This window comes from Pseudorca crassidens, chromosome 10 (genome assembly GCF_039906515.1).
Source record: "Pseudorca crassidens isolate mPseCra1 chromosome 10, mPseCra1.hap1, whole genome shotgun sequence".
Taxonomy (NCBI): Eukaryota; Metazoa; Chordata; class Mammalia; order Artiodactyla; family Delphinidae; genus Pseudorca; species Pseudorca crassidens.
Genome location: NC_090305.1, coordinates 71,249,451 through 71,268,319, shown reverse-complemented (window position 1 = coordinate 71,268,319; position 18,869 = coordinate 71,249,451). Strand labels below are relative to the sequence as shown.

Genomic DNA, 18,869 nt, shown 5'->3' with positions numbered 1-18,869 from the left:
AGCAGCCACGGAAGAAGGAACAGAGTCACAGCGTGTCCCAGATTACCAGGGTGGGTGACGTGCAGAAACAGGCAAAATGGCGCAGGGGTGCCAGACAGCAGGGGGAGAAACTTCCTGATGGGTGCGGAGCCCAAACAAGCCACCCCTGACCAGGGCCTTCTGAACTTTCCCCAGGGAGTCTGCTCACATGCACTAAGGGTTATGTGGCTTTGCCCCCCAGGGTCCAGTAAGAGAAAACTGCCTATTCCCATCAGTCCAAAGAAAGAGACAGACGACAGACGCTAACTGAACAGACCCTTAACCACAAAGCAGAGCACACCAAGCACTGGCAGCATCTGCTACAACTCCAGCCAGGCCACCTCATACTTCCAGACAGCTTCAGGCAGAAGAGCTGGCCGCAGAGGAAACCAACCCCCAGAAGCAGGAGGAGGATGTTACCTGTCCCGCAGGGATGGACTCCAAGGAATCAGAGCATCCCCGCGCAATGGGCCGGTCCTCAGGAGTCAGACTGTCGGTGGATGACAGGCTGCTGGCCAGGGCCTCTTCTTGCACAAACATGATTCCTGGAGAGACCAGGGGCAGGCGGGTGGGGCAGGCGGGGCAGGGAGAGCAGCCATTCAACAAATGGGGCTGGGCCCTCGGGCTACTGGCATGGCTGGGGGCTAATCAGACCCCAAACCTAGCCACGTGGATTATAGAAGAAAATGTTGAAACTGAAATCTTAAAATAACTAGAAGAACAAATGACTGCTTATCTCATCTCACGGTAGGGAGAGATTTTCTGAGCCTAAATCCAAAGGAAGAAATTGAGGTGTGACTGCGTAAAAGCTAAACTTCTGTAAGTAAAAAGAGAAACCTAAACGAAACGAGAAAAAAGTGCTCACAACATTTGTCAAAGGCTTGTATCTTTAATCTATAAAACGCTCTTACAGATAACAAAAAATGGGGGGAGAAAATTAGAAATCCCATTAGGAGACTGCAAAGAATGAACAGACATTCCACAAAAGATCGGCCAACAGGCTTAACACAAGATAAAAGCTCACCCTCGAGAGCCATCAAAGAAGGGCAAGTTTGGCCTCTCACTTTGGCAAAGGTCAGGCTGTTTGGCCTAACTGGCAGAGGCAGGCACTGGGGTGCAAGCTGCCCCACCCATTTGGAGAGCAGTTTGGCAATATGTCCACCAAGAGCCTTAAACGTGTTTGCTCCTAGAGCGTCTTCACGGGGAAATGGTTCAAGTCCCCCTACCCGCCACTCCAGCATCCCTGCGGAGTTTTGCAGACACAGGAGCACAAGACCCCTCATCGGAAGGCCAGGCGTTCTTGCAGGCTCGGGTTTCCTCCAGGGCTGGCGAGGACAACCGATGCCCACCTTCCCACAGGACACATCCCACTGACCCTCCCCTGGGCCACCGCCCGTGGACAGCACGCTCTGACTCACTTGGGCTGCTTTTGAAGCCTGCTGATGCTGTTGTATTATTATTACAGCCTGTCTGGGCCCATTACTTCACTCCAGACATTGTCCACACTGGTTGAGGGTAAAATCTTTTTTAACTTTCTCCTAAATGCAGCTGATTGAATGAATGCTGGGCATCAACTCCAAGTTTCGCAGAAACCTGGAGGAGCCCAGGGCTTGCCTTCATAGCCTGGCTTTACCACCAGTCACCACAGCCCAACAAAATGCCTCAGAGAACTCAGAGCCCCAGAGGTCACAGGCCCTCGTCCAGCTCAGCTGCTAGCTGGGGTCAGGACAACTCACAATGGCCCAGGTCCTCTGCCCATGGGCTAGGCAGGCAGATGGCCCAAGCCCAGACACCCCCCAGGGCAAAGCAGCAGGGGCTGTGCACAGGCAGGAAGGGCAGCAGGCACACTGCCAGGCATGAAGCGTGCTGCTCTCTCCTGGAATCCACCCCCTCCTCCCTCACATGCTCAGATCCTACCATCCTTTGACATTCACCTCACATACCACTCCACTGCAAAGTCCTCTCTGCTCTAGACAGACTTCTGTCTTCCACAAATGACCCAAATCATTCTGCCCTGTTCTCCCTTGGAGGTACAGCTCATCTTCCCAAGAGGCTCCAAGTTCCTCAGGGGCACTGTCCTGGTCATCTTGAAACCCTCCAAAAAGGACGTAGGTAGGAAGCCCCTACTGACCCCTTCTGATGGACCAGAAGCAGTGCTAAGTGTTTCCCCAGGATTAGCTCACGCACGCCTCCCGTTATTTACCACAGCTCATCAAATCTAAGATGCGTAGATGTGGCGCCATCTTGGTCTCAGCAGGTGTCCACGGGTTTTCACACAACTCCATCACGAATACCAGCTGGCTGACAGCAACTATGAGACGCCACTGACTGAAAGATGCATCTCAATTTCAGAGAAGTCACAAGGTGGAAATGTGTGCATCTTAGAATCGATGAAGTAGGGTAGAGAAAACAGAGCTTCGGGAGGCAACAAGTTGCTTGAGGGACCACAGCTAGAAAGCTGGGCTGCAAACTCAGGTGACTCAGCCCAGGTGCCTGCTCCTAACCCCTTCTCTACGGCCTCCTCTCAGCCCCTGGACCTGGCTGGAGAATCAACTCGGTCATTTTGCACATCAGTCCCTGTGGCCACAACCCTCCATGGCTCCAACAAGCTGGCTAACAGCTCCTGAGATGACCAGAGGCCTGGTGTTTACTGGACAGCGCCCCTCCAGGCAGGCCCCCGGGGGCCCAGTTTATTCACAAGTATGTTCACTTCTACAGAACTGGGCTGGGAACAAAGCTGCTCCCCCACCTAGGGAGAAATCCTCGCCCATGCAGGCAAAGCCCAACAGCACGTGGCTGAACACAAACTTCTGCGGATTCCTCCACGTTAGCAAGAAAAAGAACATTTTCCTGTCACTACCCACCCAAGCCCTGTTTGCAACTGAGGAAACGTGGATAGGGACAGTCTTTCTGCTTCCTTCCTGGACTGTGGTCTGTACAAACAAGTGGTCAGAAAGGGCCACTCAGAGAATGGGACAGGGGACATTAGAATGCTTAGACGGGGCCCAACCTTTGTTGTTTCTCACCAAAAGGAAAGAGATGTGCACACAGAGACATCCACTGCAGTTTTATTTATAAGAGGTGCAGATCTGGAGACAACGTCTAAAGGTCCAGTAGCGGGAAGGGGAAGACTACAGTGAGCCACTGTGTGGCATGTCCCCAGGAGCGGGGGCAGCGAGGAAAGGGGCTGAGGCCTGGGCCTGGCTGGTGCAGAGGCTTTGCCACCAAAGGGGGCACTGCCCGCAGCTACGGCTGTAGGGGCAGACGCCTCCCTCGCCGCCTGCGGCTCACTCATTCCCCGTCTCAACAAACGCTGACTGAGAACAGGATGGGCCCTGGCCCCAGAGCCTAGCCATGCGGTCCCCCCACAGGCACGCAGGGCTGTGACAGGCAGCTCGGGGCGGGGGGCCTGAGGAGGGCTCTGACCCCTTGGCAGGAGACACAGTCAGGAAAGCATCTTCACAGTGATACAAACCCCCTCCCCTTTTACGTAAAAAAATAAAACCGAAATTTCTCAGTCAAGTGTTACAAAAGCAAACGGACGACTGCTCCAGCACCAACGTCCCCATCCACTCTCTGGCTCACGTCCACGGCTGTGACCTCGGTGCGCTGCCCTGCGCAGGCTCTCTGACTCAACCCAGCACTTCTCCTTTCTTATCCAGCCTTCCCCTCGGCTGTGATGGCTGCAGGGTATTCTGGAGGACCACAGCTTAATCTCCCTCTCACTCTGACGTCCATCACGGCCCATGTTTAGCTAGCATAAACAGTGCTGCAGTGAGCATCTCACCTCCCACTTCCCTGTTATCTTATCCCGCTAAGATAAAATCCCCACCAGCGGGGTTACCAGGTCAAGGGGTGGAAACGTTTTTCTGGCTCTTGAAACATAGGGTCAAACTGTTTTCCCAAGACCTCACACCAAGTTCTCCGTCTCCAGGAGCCCGGGTGGGCGGCGTTCTTTCCTGTGTGCCCCGAGCCTCGGCTCCACTCGGGACGGCACACCCTCCCCTCTTCCGTGGGGGCCGGGCCAGCAGACACTCATGGGACCTGCTTCACTCACTCATCTCCGAGGATGCCTGGGTTCAGAGGTGAAAGCCCTTTGAAAACGCTAAGACAGTGGGTGGATGAAAGGGATTGGTCTTCCATGGGTTCACAGACAGCCCATCTGGGCCCCACCAACACAGCGTTTGGGGCTGGGTCATACCACCAGGGCCATGGCAATGAGGCACGCTCCCCACGCAGGTATCGGGGTGCCCGACTTAGGGAAGTAACCAGGCCTGGGTTCCCATGAACAAGGAGCCAGTCTGCCCCCACTGCCTGTGGGCCAGTGGGGTCCTTACGGGCCAGCAGCCAGTTCAAAGAGCACACCCCGTGGTACCCTAGAGGACCTGGATGTGTGTGTCAGAGCAATTGGGAGTCCTCATTAAGCAAACCTCAGCCAGGCACCGCCCCCCCCAGCCATGCGCCACCCCGAGAGGGGCTGGTGTGGAGACAGCACCACGCCCTCCCTGAATCTGAACCATGTAGGGAACAGGTGCCGGCATCTCTCCCCCAACGCCAGCCCAGCTGGGGGCCCAGGCAGGGCCCAGGCAGGGCACGTGCAGCTCTACCAGGGAGAAGGATACACAGGCGATTACCTTGGTTGGAGAGGATGGGCTGGGGCAGGGAGGCAGAGGTGGGAGCCACGGTAGGAGGGGAGCTGCTGGGCCTGACGCACGGGGCAGCAGACAGCCTAGAATCCTCACTGACCTGAGGAGAAGTGCTGAGTCAGTCGGGGAGAGGAGACAGATCCAGAAGAAGAGAACAGAGCCTGGCAGAGCCTGAGATGTGAGAAGCTCATGGCTCTCACAAACATCAGTGACAGGGAAAGAGATCTTAACCAACCCTCAGCAACCCCATGCAGCAAGTCCTATCGTGACCCCCATCTCACAGACGAGAACAGAGGGGGCGTGAAAGCCCAGGGTCATGCAGCCTGGGGTGCGGGGGGTGCAGCCAGGACTCCATGGCCCGGAGTGCTCCCTGGCCCAGTTCCACTGCAAGCCAGCTCCTTCCCCGGCTGGCTCCTCACCACCCCTCCTCCCAGCTCCCACACAAAGACTCACCTTCTTCTCAGGGTTGCTTAATTTGGACCTGACCTCCTTGGCTTTCTGAATTGCTTTTAGCACTTCCACCGTGTCCAACTCCTTCTCTGTGGTCACTGTGTTGTCCAGACAGACCTACAGTGTCCAGAAAATGGCTATCAGCATAGGTGCTGGCAAGCATGGAGGGAGCAGAATGGCAGGGTCCCACCGAGGGGTGGGCCAGGCCCCGTGAGAACACAGGAGGCTGCAGAGTCTCAGCCTGTTGGGAGGTGAGCTCCTCGCCACCCATGGAAGCGACCTGGGAACTCCTTGGAGTGGCCCAGGGAGGTCCCACACCGCCTAGCCCAGCTCTGGGAGTCCCTCTCCAGGAAAGGAAGGAAGGGCTGCAGGGGCCACTGTGAAGGCCTCTGAGGTGGCTGGGAGAGGGGGGAAGCTGGTGCCTTGAACTAAGCCTCCAATTATGGCGGAACTCAGATCTGCAAAGAGCAAGGGGAGGGCCTTCTGGACTGGGGAACTGGGAGGGCAAAGGCATGGGAAGCAGGCAGAAGGGCAGGGACGCCACCTGCAAGTGCAGGAGGGAGCTGTGGCCCGGCAGGCAGGCAGCGGGGAGCAGCAGTGTGGTCAAATGAGGGAAGGTCCCAAGGGCCTGGGAGCCAGGGAGGGGAGGAGGTGACATCTTGTGAATGTTGTCTTGGTGACAGTGTGGAGAAAGGTGCACTTGGGGCCGAAAAGAGATGGGAGGGGTTGGGAGGAGGATGCAAATAGACTCCCAGGTATCTTCCAGCCTGGGATTTGAGGAGAGCGGAGGGAGCCTGCTTGAGACTGAGGAGGCAGGTGAACCTGGAGGCGGGCCTGTTGGGCTAGCGGGGCAGCAGGCGGCCACTTGGCAGACAGCAGATGGGCTGGGTGACACTGGCCAAGGTGGGCAATCCCTTCAGGTTTATGGTCAGACTTTATGGCCAGAGGTTGTCCAGGAAATATAATTATTTCAGATATCTTATTCCTGACCCTTGTCTACAATAAACATTATTTTTTAACAAATTGAAGACAGTCCCTCCACATTCAGGCTGTGCCTGTTGGTTCCTGGGGAGCACCCCAACCTGAAGCTCTGACAGAGGTGAGGGGAAGCCCACTGAGGAAGCACGGCAGCCAGTGGCCCCCAAGAGGAGATGCATGAGGGAACCTTTTCCTGGGGAGGCAGTGGACTGCCCAGATCTGAAAGGCCCCTCAGGGTCAGGATGTCCTTCTGAATCAGGCAAGTATACGTAAGCGGATGTCACCTCCAGCTGACCCCTCCCCAAGCAGCTTACCTCCGAGGCCCGCTCTCCAAACTGAGCCAGCACCTTGGTCCGGTAGTCAGGGATGATGCTCAGAGGGTTGTTCAGCAGAGCCACATGCTCCAGACACGGGAGGCTGCCGATGCTCCTGATCTCCTCCATCTGCAAGGCATTCCCGTGTCCCTTCTTTAGCACTTCAGCAAGGTGACCACACACTTGACAGTCAAAGAAAGGAAGCCCACTATTCTCGCTCAAGTGATCAACGCCAAGGCACAGCCACTCCAGAACCCCAAGACCCTTCTGGGGCACAGCTCACCTGTTCGATTCTGTTGTCGCTGAGATCCAGGTTGACCAGGGAGTAGAGCTTGTGCAGGCCACTCAGACTCCCCAGGAGGTTGCCTGCCAGGTTCAGGGTCTTGATGTTCCCCAATTTGGTGTGAACCCCTTCCAAGAAGGAGAGCTTGTTGTAGGACAGGTCCAGGTGCACGAGGTTGTACAGGTGCTACGGCAGCATTGAGAACAGAGTAAAGTGGTTAAGGTCAAGGCTCCAAAGAAAGGGGACTGACATTAAGGGTGTGATGGGCCTTCCAACCTAAAATGACCAGTTCCTCTGACAGTTATTCCGAAGGGAAATCCCTCTTCCCTGCACAGGTTACAGCCCAGCTGCATCCCCCGCACGGGCAGCATGGCCCACAGGGTAGGCACGGGCTTTGAAAATGAGACTGTCCGTCTTCACAATGGAGGCACATCATCTTCATCACACTCGATTTGTATTTACACATCTTTTCTAATTTGGGGGAACTAGAGCAACAAACGCTCAGTGTGCATTATTGGGACCCAAAGGGAAGGGCAGCAGCCCCTGCCTTTACAAACCTCTGGTGCACGCAGACACCTTTCGAGGACCCATGAGAGAAACCCCAGAGTACGGCCAAACTCCCAAGGCTGCATCTCAGGAGAATGGGACCTTGTGAGAAGCCTGCAGGCAATAATGGTCTCCAAAGACACAAATTACCTGCAGATTGTCCACGACCAGCACTCCATTGTGACTCAGGTCCAGGAACTCAATCTTTGGAATCAGTTTCTTGTGAAAGAAAAGATAACACATGACGTTATCCTAGGAAGCTGGACCCCACATGGCCCCTGGACATGGTGGACAGACAACTTGGGAGGCTTCCCCCTGACCACAGACTCCTGGGCTGGCCATCTGTGCGGGGCCCCTGACGTGACACCTCCCAGTGCCCACCCAGAAACACGTCCTCAGGAACACAGAACACAGGAACTCCGGTGCTGAGCATGACCCACTGTTTTTACGGAACACTTGGCTTGTAAAAATGACAAATGGGGCTTCCCTGGTGGCGCAGTGGTTGAGAGTCCGCCTGCTGATGCAGGGGACACGGGTTCGTGCCCCGGTCTGGGAAGATCCCACATGCCGCGGAGCGGCTGGGCCCGTGAGCCATGGCCGCTGAGCCTGCGAGTCCGGAGCCTGTGCTCCACAACAGGAGAGGCCACAACAGTGAGAGGCCCGCGTACCGCAAAAAAAAAAAAAAAAAAAGACAAATGGCAAGGTTGCAGACGGAAGGAGGTGCGTCCTTCAACTCTACCCACACCCACTGAGAGGCACAAGTACAGGAATCACAGTCCTACTGCCCAAGTACCATCTGGATGTCACTCTTACATGGGCACATCTAGAACCTTTCTTTTTTTTGGCTGTGCCACGCAGCATGCGGGATCTTAGTTCCCTGACCAGGGATCAAACCCGTGCTCCCTGCAGTGGAAGTGCAGATTCTTAACCACTGGACCACCAGGGAAGTCCCTGGAACCTATAGACTGATTTTTCTGCTACACTCCTTGGGAATAAATTTCACCACTTACTGTGTTTCTGTTCTATCAAATGTACATGCAATTAATACACTTCATTTGGTTCTAAGCACTCCTCACCTCGTTTAAATAACCCAATTTTGAAATTAACTTAAAAATTACAGGCAATGTACAGAGTGCTGGGTACAGGTTTTCGGTGGTCCTTCTAGAAAAAGCCAGGTTAAATATCCAACCCCAGGGTCTGGTCAGGCCGTGGAGAGCGTACCACAGACTCATCGATCTCAGAGATGCTGTTGTGACTCAAGTCCAGAGCAGTCAGCGCCTGCCACATGGGGATGATGGCAGTCACAGTGCCCTCCAGGGCTGCTCCTGCTGGTTCCCACTCATCAAATTCTGAGGCTTCAGGAACGAGGACTTCCTGTGTAAGAACATCTGGTGAGCACCACACGTGGGCCCTCATGCAACACTGACTGGGAACACAATCGTTGCAAAATTTCAGGAAGGGCTGGAGCATATTTAGTATGTGGAAGTGAACTTGCATTAAAATGGGGCTTTTGGTTCATATGCCTTGAAATGATTGTGAAATAACTGAAGAGTTCAGAAACATAACAGCCACTTGGAATATGTTCTGGCCCTACTTGAGCAAATGCTTTTCCAGCTCGCAAGAGCCTCGTTATACGGTGATGCCTTTTCTGGCTTAAATCTCAGAGACTGAAGGTCAGAATTTGCAGTGTTCCCAGGCAGCTGTGCTTTACAAGCTGGCACTGTGGTCCCCGTGGTGGACAGTAGGCCCTTTAACCATTACTTTACAAGGTAAAATCCAGCAGACCTGAGACAGGGGAGCAGCACAGAGCACAGGGGCACCATCCGAGGGGAGGGAGGCAGGCAGGCCTCCTTGTTCCGATTTCTGGTGCCCTTTGATAAGACCTCTCCTCTTGCAATGGATCATCTTGGGCTCCTTGAGCCAGGCAGCAGGGAGTGCCTCCCAGAGGGGCAAGGCTGCCTGACACAAGCCTCCTCCTTTCAGCCAGTAGCCTCAAGACAAAGACTTTTCACCAAACCCAAATCTTGATCAGACACTCTAAGTTCTAAAAGTGCCACAATGTTTCTTTCTAGAAGAATTTTAACATTATTAAGATGCAACCCATGAAGAGAGAGATCTCTTACACTCTCAGTTTGCATATTTGTGTCACTCACATACAAACAACAGGGCCCAGCATACACAACTTGGCCTGTCTACTCAAGTCCACTGAGAATAAGATACGAACGAGTGCCACACCAAGGCTTTTTATGTTTAGAGAAACATTTCTATCAGTCCACGTAATAATTGTTCTGACACTTGCCGCTGCTAAACAATTTGGTTATTAAAAAAAGTGGCTTTTTCCATGGGAAGGGGTTACCCAGTTCCTTAAAATCTCTCGTTTAACAGTGTTGATTTTGGACTGAAGCGTCCCAGGGACCGTCGAGCACTGGGAGGTGAGTGTGCGGCTGACCAGAGGAAGTCTGGCTTCTGGCTCCTGACAGATGGCAGCAGAGTTCGCATGATCCTCCACGGGAAGACCACAGTGCAGGACCCTGCCCCTCAGACAGCACCCTGGGCGGTAACAGGTTGCACTTACCTTCATGGAAGTTGCTGAGAAGCGGACACTCATCGTGGCCAAGGTGGGCTTGGACGCGACCAGCCCCCGGATGCGCTTGGCATCACAGTGACTTATCTGGAACAAGAACAGCTACGTCTCAGAAACGGCATCACTGCTCCACCAGAAGTCCCGGGAAGTGGGTGTTCATCACCCACACACAAAAGGAGCACAACCATCGGTGACCCCGAATCCTTCGAGACAGGCGGTGACTTAAACCTTAAGTCTCTCCTTTCCTCAATTTTTAGTGTTAACTAAACATTCTCTGAAGTAGCTTATGAGATAATGAACCATGAACTCCATTTTCTCTGAAGGGCTGCTTGGGGCTTGGCAGCTGGACACAAAGTGAGGGCCAGGGACACCAGAGCTGGAGAGCCGATGACTTCACCAGCCTCACTTCACTGGCCTCAGCGGCCCTGCAGGAGGAGGGAGGGGTACAGGCCAAAGCACCCTCCCTCAAGCCTGCCCAAGTGCTACACACCCCGCCCGGCGGAGCCTCAGCCTGCCCAGCCAGCCAGCCAGGCACTCCTCTCACTTCCCAGCCCCACTCACCTGTGCTGATCGAGGCACAAATGCCCATCAAGGGAATGGCCCTCAAGGTCTCTGAGACAATTGCAGCACATTGCAGAGTCAGACTCAGCTGCACTCAGATCCCAGCTTCCCCCTCGTTAACTGTGTGATCCTGGCCAAACTTCCTTACCTCCCTAAGCCTCAGTTTTCTCAACTGTAAAATGGGAATACAAGTGCCCACTTCACATGGTTGAGAAGATTCCATCAAGGAGTGAACATCAGACATGGGGCACAGGGCTGAACACAAAAGCATTGATTTCTCATTGCTGAGATGAGAAAATTTTTATTATTCATTACTGAGTCCCCTCTCATTTATTTAAAAAGTGGTAACAAAATTGGCATTGTGAACCCAGGAGTTTAGCAGTGAGTAATGCGAAGTATTTCTTGTTAGGTGTAGGCATGCCAGAGAGCAGAGGACCCTCCAAACCCTCTGCTGATCTGCCTTGGGAGACAAAGACTTGGAATTGGCTCTGCCTGACCCTCAGGATGGCTTCCCAGCACCTCAACTCGCACAATGAGGAAGCCCAGAAGGAGCTGGGCACTAGTGCTCCATCCTGTCCAAATGCTGCAGGGGTGGGGACATGCAGACCAGCCAAGAATAGCAGAATCCCCTCTTTCTCCGCCTTCAGATGGGTCTAACTTACCTAAATGGAATCTGCCACATACTGACAAACACAAAAGCAACAGTGCCTGACAATTAAATCCAGACACCCAACATTGGGAACACTCCGTAGCCAAAGATAGGATGGTCAGAATGCAAGACCATCCTGCACAGGGCTCAGCCCCGCCTGCATTCCAGGGGCCCTGGGCCTTACCTCCACCTGATGAAGAGACTTGAATATTGACAGATCAAAAGGCAGAAGCTGCTCCTGAATGTTGCTGGTCCCAAAAGGTCCTTCTGTGCCAGAAACCTACAGCCAAATAAATGGCTTGAATTAGAGATGCTGCTGTAACAACCACTTCCCATCCATGTTCACAGGGCGGTGCTACAGCAACTACCAAACCGCACTCGAAGCTTCGCCTGGCTGTGAGAGGCAGGCTGGGCATGTACTCCCACTCACCACTTCCACGGTCAACAAAGCAGGCTAAAGCGGACGTTTAAAGCGAGGGGCCATTGGTTCACGACTGCCCCCTGGTGCTCACAGCTGAAAGCACAGTGCCAAGATCACCAAATGCAGCCTTCCTTCCCTCAGGGCCCACGGAGTCTCCACACACACATACTGCCAGGCTAGGAGGTGCATGCCCACGACTGAGTAGCTCTCCCCGACCGAGCTGCCCCATCTTTACCTTAAGGTACTTAAGGCGACAGGTGAAGTCCAGGATGTGCCCCAGGTCAGTCTTGGCATCCCCGCTGGCGCACGTGGGCTTTCCCTGCTGCAGCTGCTCGGTGACCGCGTACAGCTGCAGGGGCCTGATGGCAAAGACCTCGCCGGCCCCCAGGAGCTGTTCTCCTGCAACAGCCATAGCCCGTGGGGTAAGCACTGATCCCCAGCCCCATCCCCACTGTGTGGCCAGGGCACCGGCACACCTGGCCAACAGTGGACAAGCACTTGGCCAGCACCCATTAGATGCACCGAGTCGGGAGGAAGCCATGGTCCTGAGAATGCAGGAGCGGCCCCCCTCCTGAGCTGACTGCATGCAGGGGAGACCCAGGACACGTGATTACAAAGGAGGGAAGAGCCACGGGAATTTGCAGCTGGGGAACCTCCCTGAGTTAAAAATCTGAGGCACTGGGCCAGGAGAAAGCTGATGCAGGCAGCACTGTGGGCATCGGGCCCATGCTGCAACCTCCAAGATGCAGACGTCTTAAGGTTAGGTGAGGCCTAAGGTGCCAGCACAGTACAGGGCCTGAGAGCAGGAGGGGGTTCTGAGCCAAGCCAGACAGACTGGCATTTGGTCCTCGTTTTGCTCCTTCCAACCATGTACCTTCCAACCACGTTACCTGCCTTCAGGCAGGTAACTGGGCCTCTTATCCTCAATGCCCTTCTCTGGCCCTCCTGGGGGGAGGCAGTAAGGCAAACACAAGGCTAGACCACAAGCACTCTTTACATCTTAGCTACCATTACTGTGCTCTCTGGCAGGGCCGCGACCCTAAGTTAGCTTCTGTTTGCCATCGGAATCTTTTTAGGTAAGGACAGACCCGGTGCAAAGGGCAGCATGCCACCCACCTTCCAGAACTCCACCATAAGGCCCTGGAATAGATCCTGAGCCTGGGATTGGCCCCCGACACAGGGACCCGGGGGTCCTAAGGTGAAGAATACAGCTCCTCAGACCTGCAGAACAGGTAGGTGGGCAGGCCTGGCTGTGGACGAGGTCCAGGGATTTGGGCAACCCCAGGGAGGTGGGCCCTGGTTAGGACTCACTTGGCACAGAGCAACTGATGGAGTTCTGTGCCACCCAGGGCCCCTGGCTGCCTAACAGGGCTGGGCAAGTTGCACCCAGTATTTCAAGGACCCCTGGCCATATACCTTTTTCAAAGAGCTCCTCAGCCAGTGCTGCAGTGATGCCATTAATCTCCTGCAGAGAAAACAAAACCCACAGTCAGGAAATGCACCTGCTCCCAGTCACTGGGACTTGCACATTCCCTGCTATCGACCCCCTCTGCTGTTGCAATGCCAGCTTTCCAGAAAGTAAAACAAAATGGAGAGAACAAACTAAAATGAATCAAAGAGCTCAGAAAGGTAAACAATATTTCCAGCTAAAGGGACATTTGAAATGTCTCCTCCAAAGGAGAACCGAATAGACTAACACTGCAACTCCAAGGCCACTCAGGCACTGGCTGAGAACACCAGGCCCGGGAGGCTGCAAAGCTTGGCCATGTCAAGAGCTGGCTGGGAAGCCAGCAGCTCCCCAGACTGGCCCTGGGGGATTCCTAGGAGACGCATGGTAGAGAGACAGTCCTGTTTCTTCTCGAAAAGAGGCTCCCATCACCCTGCTGGGAAAAAGGGCCTCCCAGAGCTAACCCTGCCTGAGAGGAACCATTTCTACTGACATTCATGCCCCACACGTATCTTAGGAAAGAGCAAGCGCCCGCTCTCTTCCTGTGCCCATCCCTTCAAGCCCTGCAACAGCACCACTCAGCCCAGGGTCATGAGAAAGAGGCATGAAAGGATTTCCTTTTAGAGTGATGGGATAAAGGAGGCACGACAAGGACCAGCCTTCAGTCATAGTAAACGGCTAACATGCTGGGGTCCTAATTCACACCAGGCGATGGCCTGAGCACTCCCCACCCAGAGGTTTGCTCAGTCCTCCCAATGCCCTAGGCCAGGAGGCCCTTATTTTGAATCCTGTTTCCCAGGTAAGCAAACTGAGATGGACAGGTGCTGTAGTTCTCCATTTTACATGGCTAGAAACTAGCAAAGCCCCACTCCCAAGCACTTGGTCTTGAATCCTCTCTGTTCACAACCAATTGCCTCAGCATTTCAGTGGTGTAGCCGTGGGGTTGGCAGGGCCCTGGGGCCCGCAGCCCCACATCCTGCAGGTAAGAACTGTAACTAATTGACAGATGGCAGCGAAACGGACTTTCATAAACAGGTCCAGATGGAGGCTGCACAATCGCCTTTGTAACTCACAGGAACACCTCTGCCACCAGGACAAGCAATTCACATGTTTACCGGACTCAAAAGGTACCAGGTTGCAGGAGACATGATGTCCTTTTCCTGTTTTTCTCTTGGTTGCTCGTCTCTTCCTTGCCTTTTATACATAGAGGATACTTTACATGTTGTTTATGTGCTACAAATATCTTCTTCCTGTCTGTGTATGCCTTTTACCTACACTCACCCTGTTTCTCCTGACAGAGAGAGGTTTGTCAAGTTCATGTTTTTAAACCTGTGATTCTTTTTCTTTGTCATTTCTGGAACCTCTTCCCCCACCTCAAGATTATAAACATTCCCCTAATTTCTCCTTTTAGTATTTTAAGGTATTTGTTAAAAATAAAACGTGTTTATTTCATCTGCTTGAAATTCAATTTATATATAATATGAGAATAACTTCCCCTTATTCTCACACATGAACAAAAAGCCAAAGGGAGAAAAATGAGCAAACACAGCTCCAGCGTTAAGGAGCTCAGAGTCTGGCAAGACGCAGGGTCAAATGTAAAATGGCCACCAGAGGGGCAGAGCAGGCTCTGAGCAGGAGAGGCTCCAGCCAGTGAGAGGAGAAGGCATCAGTTCACTCCAAAGTTCAACTTCACTCTCTCGCAACAACTCAGTTACCTTTTCCTTGGCTGCTGTGAAGAACCGAAGATCAGTAAGACCTAGGAACGACCTAAAGGCTCATTTCTCTACCTCCACCTTTGAGAACCAAGCCCTGTCTTCAGATCAGCACCTCCCCATCCTGCCGGTAGTCAGAACGCCTGGACAGCCTTAAAAGATACAGATTCCTGGGCTTCCCTGGTGGCGCAGTGGTTGAGAGTCCGCCTGCCGATGCAGGGGACACGGGTTCATGCCCCGGCCCTGGAAGATCCCACATGCCGCGGAGCGGCTGGGCCCATGAGCCATGGCCACTGAGCCTGCGCGTCCGGAGCCTGTGCTCCTGCAACGGGAGAGGCCACAACAGTGAGAGGCCCACGTACCGCAAAAATAAAAAAGATACAGATTCCTGAGCGGCTCCCAGAGGCCTGATCTGCACCCACCTCCAACCCCCAAGAGCAGCTGCCCAGCCTCTCCAGCCCCTTACTGACACTGGGCTCCTAGAAGGTCTCCCGTGGGGAAAACTGTTCCCTGTCCACCCTTAGTGCCCAACAACCCTCACCCTCAAAGTTACACTTCTCCAGGCAGCTGCCATCAACACCAGCCCTGCTGGGATTTCCAGAAGACACAGAAAGCCCAGAGACAGTGAGAGCCAAGGGCTCATGCTAAGCAAAGAGCATGTTTCCACTTACAATCTAAAAAGCAGACTATGTAACAATTTCTTTCCCTGCTCTTGGGCCAGAGGAACTGTGCCCTGTGGCAACACTACCTACTTAGTTTCCCAGGCTGATCTTCTTCACCTTGGGAGACCCTTAATCAAAAAGGAACAAAGAAATGCCTCAGCCCACAAATCTAGAGCACAGGTCTCTTCAGAGAAGCACGTTCTCTGCCTCCTCAGGCTGCTCTGGCTGAACTGTGGCCTTGTGTGCAAAGGTGAGCAGCCCCTTGCCAGGAGGAAATGGGGGGGGGGGGGACAGTGGGCCCCAGTCTAAGCTCCTGTAGATTCTGCTCAGAGGTCACCTGTGGGAACAGGTAACCCCACCCACACACCACCCAATCCTGCTGAAGGGACTTGAAGTGCTTCAGTGTCCCACAAATGTCTGAACTGAAATGCATTTTAAAAAAAAAGACATTCTTTATAGTTCATTTTTTTTTCAATTAAAAAAAATTAGCTATGTTTAAAAACTATAATACCCACCTCCAAACGTGTTACAGACCAATCAATCAGCCACCTGCCAGGTCACATGCTGGTTTGCAACCTTGGGCAACAGTGTGAGCTGCACACAAACGCACCATGGACTATCAGGCTGCTGCTAGGCGACTACCGCTCTGACTGAGCATGTCTGTGCATGCAGAACCCCATGACCCACTGCCCCCCGAAGCGCAGACCCTACTCAATGAATAACCCCAGTCCAGCCCGACACTCCTACCTGACACAGGCTGGAGCACAGAGTGCGTGTCAGTGGGACATTAACAGGGGACTCAATTACACATCACTGTGTGGTTTACACACACACACTAAGGGCTGGGAGTCCTTTTTTTTTTTTTTTTTTTTTTTTTTTTTTTTGCGGTACGCGGGCCTCTCACCGTTGTGGCCTCTCCCGTTGCGGAGCACAGGCTCCAGACGCGCAGGCTCAGCGGCCATGGCTCACGGGCCCAGCCGCTCCGCGGCATGTGGGATCTTCCCGGACCGGGGCACGAACCCGTGTCCCCTGCATCGGCAGGCGGACTCTCAACCACTGCGCCACCAGGGAAGCCCTGGGAGTCCTTTTATAATTTATTTCACTCCTGCGAGGCACGCTAGCAAAAGTCAGGTATACTAGGTGCGTAAAAATTCCTGATGGATAGATTCAAGCCTAAGCTTTGGCTGAGGAGAGTTCCAAGACTGTAACTAAGTTGCAAAGATATCTGTTATCACTTACAGCCTCTGTATTTTGCAAGTAAAACAAATCACCAAAGGCTGCCTTTAGGTTGGTAACAGTTTTATCCTATCTCCTGATTTCAAATTTCAAAAAGTGGCTTTGTTCTAGCCAACTGGTTTTATTTATGTATTTATTTTTTTGCAGTATGCAGGCCTCTCACTGTTGTGGCCTCTCCCGTTGCGGAGCAGGCTCCGGATGCGCAGGCTCGGCGGCCATGGCCCACGGGTGCAGCCGTTCCGCGGCATGTGGGATCTTCCCGGACCGGGGCACGAACCCGTGTCCCCTGCATCGGCAGGCGGATTCTCAACCACCGCGCCACCAGGGGAGCCCTAGCCAACGGGTTTTAAAGTAAGAAAATGATATAAATACCACCGTTGACAAGCAGTGAGTGCCTTTCCTAACTAGGAGAGCTGGCACTGGCTGGGACCCGGTGAACCCCTGCCACGGGCCCATCGCTCTTCTCGGTCATTCACCTTCACCTCATGTTCTCCTGCAATCCTCAAGAGCCCGGGATCATCACTCTCCAGCTCACAAGAGGAACTGGGACACAGGGGTTAAAATGACTGCCTTGGAATAAACTGTCAGGAAGCAGCAGGGCTGGGAGACAAACTCAACTCTGCCTGCCTGTCAGACATCCTGCCCCAAAGAGGTGTGTGCTGAAATTCTCCGTGGGATTCCACTTTACTGAATTTGAAGCCCTCTGCTCTAGGGGCTCTGGGATGAGGTCTGTCCCTGAGGGTGCAGGAACACTAGGGCAGAGTTATCTGGAGGGAGAGAGCCCAGCAGTAGGCCAGGGCTGAGGTGTGCCCTCTCACTGCAACACAGGGCTGCACTGGCCTGTGGACACCCCATCTCAGTTGGCTGGGGAGAGAAGTGGTGCTTTCCTTCCTTGACATTAAAATTCACACTATCAACCTCACACCACACCCCAACCTCACAGCATGTACAAAAATTCACTCAAAATGGTTAAAAGACCTAAATACAAGAGCTGAAACTATAAAACTCTTAGAAGAAAAACACAGTTGTAACTCTTTGTGACCTTGGATTAGGCAATGGTTTCTTAGATACGATACCAAAACCACAAGCGACCAGAGGGGAAAAATGGATAAACTTCATCAAAATCTAAAACTTTTGTGTTTCAAAGAATACTATCAGGAAAATGAAGACAAACCACACAATGAGAGGAAATATTTGCATATCATATTTCTGATAAGGGTCTAATATCCATCCAGAATATGTAAAGAACTCCTACAACTCAACAAAAATAACCTAATTTTTTGAAGTGCAAAGAATTTAAATACATTTCTCCAAAGGAGATATGCAAATAACCAATAAGCATATGAAAAGAAGCTCAATATTATTAGTTATTAGCCAAATGCAAATCAAAACCACCATGAGATACCACTTTAAACCCATGAGGATGGCTACCAAAAAAGTGGACAGTAACAAGTGTTGGCAGGGGTGTGGGGACATAAGAACCTACACATTGCTGGTGGAAATGTAAAATGGTGCAGCCACTACGGAAGAAAATTTGGCAGTTCCTCAAACAGTTAAAGTTACCATAGAATCCAACAATTCTACTCCTAGTATATACCTGAGAAAAATAAAAATATAGGTCTATACAGAAGCATATATGAATGCTCATAGCAGCCTCACTCACAAAAGCTAAAAAGTGGAAACCAGCTAAATGTCCATTAACTGATAAATGGACAAACTGTGGTGTCTCCAAGCAATAGAATATTACTCAGCCATAAAAGGACTGATGTACTGATTTATGCTACAATATGAATGGACCTTGAGAACACTATGCTAAGTGAAAGAAGCCAGTCACAAAGTCACATATTGTATGATTCCATTTATATGAAATGTCCAGAATATGCAAATCCATACATTACGAAAGTACATTAGTGATTGCTGATGGGTACATGGTTTCTTTTCGGGGTGATGAATGTTCTGCAATTAGATAGTAGTGACAGATGCACAACTCTGTTAATATACTAAGAACCAGGGACTTGAACACTTTAAAAGAGTGAATTTTATGGTATGTGAATTATATCTCAAATTTTTAAATCCACACCTCAGCCAAACAGGGTTCCCTGGGTCCACCCTGTCCACTGTCAGCCCCACAAGAGGTGGAGCACATTGGGAACAATTTCAGAGAGAACATTGATGGGGCAAAGGTTATCAGAAACACTCCCTAAGGGCTTCCAGCCTATAAAAAAGGCTGACAAATCTTTTGGACCCTGTTTGTTCAAAGTCATTTGAAGATCTAATCTAGTGATTCTCAATCAGGTGCAATTTGCCCCTCAGGCAGTACTTGGCAACCAGTGGAGACATTTTTGGTTGTTACAACTTGGTG

The 18,869-nt window shown here is 52.4% G+C and overlaps 1 protein-coding gene across 4 annotated transcripts in view; it reads right to left on the bottom strand.

The window, feature by feature from the left end:
- The window catches only part of NISCH (nischarin), a 43,176-nt gene that overhangs the window by 19,065 nt on the left and 5,242 nt on the right, over positions 1 to 18,869 (bottom strand). For 3 of the 4 annotated variants that reach the window (XM_067754715.1, XM_067754711.1, XM_067754712.1), the window contains exons 4-14: positions 12,867 to 12,915; positions 11,686 to 11,849; positions 11,214 to 11,309; positions 9,811 to 9,906; positions 8,457 to 8,609; positions 7,386 to 7,454; positions 6,690 to 6,875; positions 6,407 to 6,535; positions 5,118 to 5,231; positions 4,653 to 4,764; positions 439 to 563 (exon numbers count right to left, since the gene is read on the bottom strand). In XM_067754715.1, the coding sequence (XP_067610816.1) occupies positions 439 to 563; positions 4,653 to 4,764; positions 5,118 to 5,231; positions 6,407 to 6,535; positions 6,690 to 6,875; positions 7,386 to 7,454; positions 8,457 to 8,609; positions 9,811 to 9,906; positions 11,214 to 11,309; positions 11,686 to 11,849; positions 12,867 to 12,915 (1,293 nt within the window). Of the gene's footprint in view, positions 1 to 438; positions 564 to 887; positions 4,092 to 4,652; positions 4,765 to 5,117; positions 5,232 to 6,406; positions 6,536 to 6,689; positions 6,876 to 7,385; positions 7,455 to 8,456; positions 8,610 to 9,810; positions 9,907 to 11,213; positions 11,310 to 11,685; positions 11,850 to 12,866; positions 12,916 to 18,869 lie in introns of those variants that run through there. The other variant, XM_067754713.1, reaches the window with a different exon arrangement.